Consider the following 5,071-nt stretch of genomic DNA (forward strand, 5'->3'; position numbering starts at 1 on the left):
AGGGGCAGCATGATCGCTCGCTCGCCCCATCCGGGGCGCCGATGTGTGAGATTAGCGGCGATGTTGAGTGTGAGACACATGTGGCGCCAACAACGCCACGGACGGATAGCCTACCTCGGCCACTGGAACCACGGCGAATCCTTAGACGAAGGAATGAGCTGACCAGCCCCGCAAAGGTCGCGATTCAGAAAGCACGGGCGGAAGCTTTTAAAGGAGCAGCACAAAGGTAGATCAACCCAACCCTGCCTCCGCGTAGGGCGCGGGGAGACGCGGGGTGGGGTGGATCTGAACGGGTGCGTGATGGTGTCCGCGCGCTGGCCGCTGGCCCAGGCCGCCCACCCTGTAGCACTAGCTCATACCATCTCTGGGACCACTATAGTATTCCATCAAACGCAGCAACAGCTTCGGAGCTGCGCGTTTGATGACGCCCTCCCTCCTCCCCCGCCCCAACTCCCTCGGCTTCGCTGGTGTCGTGAAATGATGATTGTAATCGCGGCCAACCCTTTAACGCCCCAACCCCCCTTCCCCCCGATTGGTCCGCACGCACGCCCCCCGCGCCGCCTGCCGCCCCTCCAAATAATTTAATTTCACGTGAGTACCAACAAACGGGAGTAAAAAATGGGCGAGTGACGAAGGGAGAGAGGGGGGGGGGTGAAAAAAAAGGGAGAGGAGAGTGAGAGGGTGTGTGTGAGGCTCAGAGTGAAAGAGAGAGGATAAAAGAATCGTCTGCTTAATGCAATAGAATGGCATGTGGGATTAGCGCCGGTGGCGCTCCCCAGCGCGGCAGGGCGTTCGTCAGCGGAACTAACGCGAGCGCTCGGCTCGATCGGCTGGACTTCTGAATGTGTCATCACATCAGCTGAGCCCCGCAGCCCCGCGGGCCCCGCGATGGTCGGGGCGGCGGAGCCCGCACCGCCTCGCCGTAAAAAAAAAGAACAAGAGATTCAGTAAACAGCTGCCTCCGGCACCTGGGGTACGGGGAGGCTCTCTCGGGTCGGGAAACAGTGGAGCTGCTAAGGGGTACAGTGGTACGGGGAATACAGTGCAATAACGTTGATTCGCTGTGGACGGCCGACGGCTCTCGGCTGGACGCCTTTCACTGCCCCCACCCACCCCCGGTCACCCGGTCACACTCCCTTTCACTCGCGCTCCCCTCCGCGCGGTCACGTGTGCGTCTTTCTGTTTGCCGGGCAGAGAATTAATAAAAACTCACCCGGAAATGAGACATGTCAATCACCCGGGCGTCAACTCGGCCCCGGGCATTCCGGGCATTGCTCCGAGCCCACTACACAGCGAACTGCTCACATTGGCAAAAATAAATTTGTATAAGAAGTGGATGTCACTGATCCTCTCGCTGATCCTAAACGTCTTTTGGAGCAATTTTTGTGCAAAATTTACTTGAATGAGGAGTTTTATTTTATTTTTTTTCATTCGGCGTGCGTATTTATATTGCCAGAAAAATACAAGTTCGCAAAATGCAAATCTCACAAAAGAAACTGAAAAGATTTTTTTTTAGGGAGTGGGGAGGGGACTTCCCTGTTGAGGGGGGAGACACACATAACAGACGGACGACAGCGAATCAAACAAAATACGAGACACACAGCAGTAGAACAATACGGTTTGTGCAAAGGCGATGGAGATGAACTTAAAAATGGGGTTGGTGATATCTGAACACCAATCAAAATATAAAACTATAACGAAGGAAAATGTAAGAAAATAACTCAAGTGTTAAGAAAATACAGTGTCTGAAACATTGTTCAATGTGAACAGGGACTTTGATTTACGTTCATGTTATGATGCATGAATGCTAGATTAAACCATCACTCAGCCAAGTTAACTGAGTGAAGAGAGTCGTTGACGTTCGAAATGAAACAGAACATGCAAACACTCCAGCAGGCTCAATCATGTAGCACCATAGAACCCTAACCTCTAAAACTCATTCTCATTCTCATTCTGCCAATGCCATATACTTTTTTTTATCACTTTGTCGTTGCAGGTAACCTTCCATAGTCTACAAGACATTTGCTTGTGACGGGTATCATCACTTTCAATTGATACGACGCGTCAAATGAAACTTACCTTGCTAACTTCCATCACTTCCATGATACGACAAAGGCAGCAAAAACGAGACGACTCTTTCAACTGGACCACTGGCTTCCTGAAACACGATTGAAAATCTTTGATGCTCTGATTTGCAATAGGAAAACTCATTCAAGATATGTTTAAAAGTTCACCTCGAAAAAAACGGATTGTGATCCGGTCAAGAATCCACGTCCACGAGAGGCTTGCAGCACAGCGTAACGACGCCGATCCACAAGAAACTGTCTGTTTCCGGGCCCAGTCCAGCGTCCAGCGTCAAGGTCCAGTGATGCCAACACAGAATATCAGAGGTAGAATATCCTACCTTGATTCGTGGCGACTATCGAGAGAAAAGATTCAAATCTTATGCTGCTTTACAGAAAATAAAATTGAGCGCACATCATGACTGGGAGATGAGCGGGTGGGGCGGGGGGGGTCAGTACGCGCGATATATTGTGATTATGAAGGGGTGGTGGGGTGTGGGAGGGGATGGGAAGGGGGAAGGGGCAGCATGATCGCTCGCTCGCCCCATCCGGGGCGCCGATGTGTGAGATTAGCGGCGATGTTGAGTGTGAGACACATGTGGCGCCAACAACGCGACGGACGGATAGCCTACCTCGGCCACTGGAACCACGGCGAATCCTTAGACGAAGGAATGAGCTGACCAGCCCCGCAAAGGTCGCGATTCAGAAAGCACGGGCGGAAGCTTTTAAAGGAGCAGCACAAAGGTAGATCAGCCCAACCCTGTCTCCGCGTAGGGCGCGGGGAGACGCGGGGTGGGGTGGATCTGAACGGGTGCGTGATGGTGTCCGCGCGCTGGCCGCTGGCCCAGGCCGCCCACCCTGTAGCACTAGCTCATACCATCTCTGGGACCACTATAGTATTCCATCAAACGCAGCAACAGCTTCGGAGCTGCGCGTTTGATGACGCCCTCCCTCCTCCCCCGCCCCAACTCCCTCGGCTTCGCTGGTGTCGTGAAATGATGATTGTAATCGCGGCCAACCCTTTAACGCCCCAACCCCCCTTCCCCCCGATTGGTCCGCACGCACGCCCCCCGCGCCGCCTGCCGCCCCTCCAAATAATTTAATTTCACGTGAGTACCAACAAACGGGAGTAAAAAATGGGCGAGTGACGAAGGGAGAGAGGGGGGGGGGGGAAAAAAAAGGGAGAGGAGAGTGAGAGGGTGTGTGTGAGGCTCAGAGTGAAAGAGAGAGGATAAAAGAATCGTCTGCTTAATGCAATAGAATGGCATGTGGGATTAGCGCCGGTGGCGCTCCCCAGCGCGGCAGGGCGTTCGTCAGCGGAACTAACGCGAGCGCTCGGCTCGATCGGCTGGACTTCTGAATGTGTCATCACATCAGCTGAGCCCCGCAGCCCCGCGGGCCCCGCGATGGTCGGGGCGGCGGAGCCCGCACCGCCTCGCCGTAAAAAAAAAGAACAAGAGATTCAGTAAACAGCTGCCTCCGGCACCTGGGGTACGGGGAGGCTCTCTCGGGTCGGGAAACAGTGGAGCTGCTAAGGGGTACAGTGGTACGGGGAATACAGTGCAATAACGTTGATTCGCTGTGGACGGCCGACGGCTCTCGGCTGGACGCCTTTCACTGCCCCCACCCACCCCCGGTCACCCGGTCACACTCCCTTTCACTCGCGCTCCCCTCCGCGCGGTCACGTGTGCGTCTTTCTGTTTGCCGGGCAGAGAATTAATAAAAACTCACCCGGAAATGAGACATGTCAATCACCCGGGCGTCAACTCGGCCCCGGGCATTCCGGGCATTGCTCCGAGCCCACTACACAGCGAACTGCTCACATTGGCAAAAATAAATTTGTATAAGAAGTGGATGTCACTGATCCTCTCGCTGATCCTAAACGTCTTTTGGAGCAATTTTTGTGCAAAATTTACTTGAATGAGGAGTTTTATTTTATTTTTTTTCATTCGGCGTGCGTATTTATATTGCCAGAAAAATACAAGTTCGCAAAATGCAAATCTCACAAAAGAAACTGAAAAGATTTTTTTTTAGGGAGTGGGGAGGGGACTTCCCTGTTGAGGGGGGAGACACACATAACAGACGGACGACAGCGAATCAAACAAAATACGAGACACACAGCAGTAGAACAATACGGTTTGTGGGAATGCGTCCTGTTGTCAGCCCGGGGCGGGGCCCGCGGCCCCCGTGTGTGTGCTAGGTGTGAGGGTTGGCAGCTCTGCTCGCTCATTGAGTGATTACGAGTTCATTTTCTGATATTGGCCAGTCTGTCCGCTCCCTTCCAAACAACACACACACACACACACACACACACACACACACACACACACACACACACAGTACGAATACCGGTTACTACACACACCCTCCCACTTTCTTCTTTTTCACTCACCCCCCGAACAACACCACTCGCGCACATAATGGTTTCAACTCTTTTTCCCGGGAAATATAAAATCGATCTTTGGACGACATTGTTGCTAACCTGTGCGCGGCGGCGCGTGCCGCGCGTGTTTCAAAAAGACGCCGCCGTGTTGGGAGCACTTTATAACGGCGCCCGGAACGAAACGTGGACAATGGAGAGGGTCCAAATGCACGCGAGTGAGGGGGGGGGGGCACTCGAGGAAGCGACTCGATACGTCTTGTTCCGAAAGGGTTGTGCGCGCGGACACGCGGCCGTGCACGGTTACAAATCGCGACTCAAAAATCTGACAACGACCTATGAAAAATGATGGTCTTGTTCGGCGGGCTTGCTTGCACCACAAGGCTCGCCCGTGATGCGCCGTGACCGGCCGTGACGTGCGAGGTGAGGAGGGGGAGGCTGGGCGCGGGGAGGGGAGGGGCCCGCTGCCAGAGGGTAATTAGACGGGGGAATATTCATACGGCACCTGGTCACGTGTTTAACAACGCACGTCATTTTTAATTATTTTGAGGAGGCGGGAGGGCAGGTCCCGGGCGACCGGAGCTCGCTCGCCCCATCCGGGGCGGCGATGTGTGAGATTAGCGGCGAT

The 5,071-nt window shown here is 53.9% G+C and overlaps 1 protein-coding gene across 4 annotated transcripts in view; it reads right to left on the minus strand.

The window, feature by feature from the left end:
- Positions 1-2,473, minus strand: part of LOC113204127 (uncharacterized) — a 47,667-nt gene extending 45,194 nt beyond the window's left edge. The window contains exons 1-2 of one of the 4 annotated variants that reach the window (XM_026419153.2): positions 2,235-2,473; positions 2,080-2,158 (exon numbers count right to left, since the gene is read on the minus strand). In XM_026419153.2, coding sequence (XP_026274938.2) covers positions 2,080-2,103 — 24 coding nt within the window. In that variant the 5' untranslated portion in view covers positions 2,104-2,158; positions 2,235-2,473. The remainder of the gene's footprint in view (positions 1-2,079; positions 2,159-2,234) is intronic. The other 3 variants (XM_026419152.2, XM_052264699.1, XM_052264697.1) reach the window with 3 other exon arrangements.
- Positions 2,474-5,071: the final 2,598 nt, after the last annotated feature.

This window comes from Frankliniella occidentalis, unplaced genomic scaffold (genome assembly GCF_000697945.3).
Source record: "Frankliniella occidentalis isolate FOCC.00 unplaced genomic scaffold, Focc_3.1 Scaffold21, whole genome shotgun sequence".
Taxonomy (NCBI): domain Eukaryota; kingdom Metazoa; phylum Arthropoda; class Insecta; order Thysanoptera; family Thripidae; genus Frankliniella; species Frankliniella occidentalis.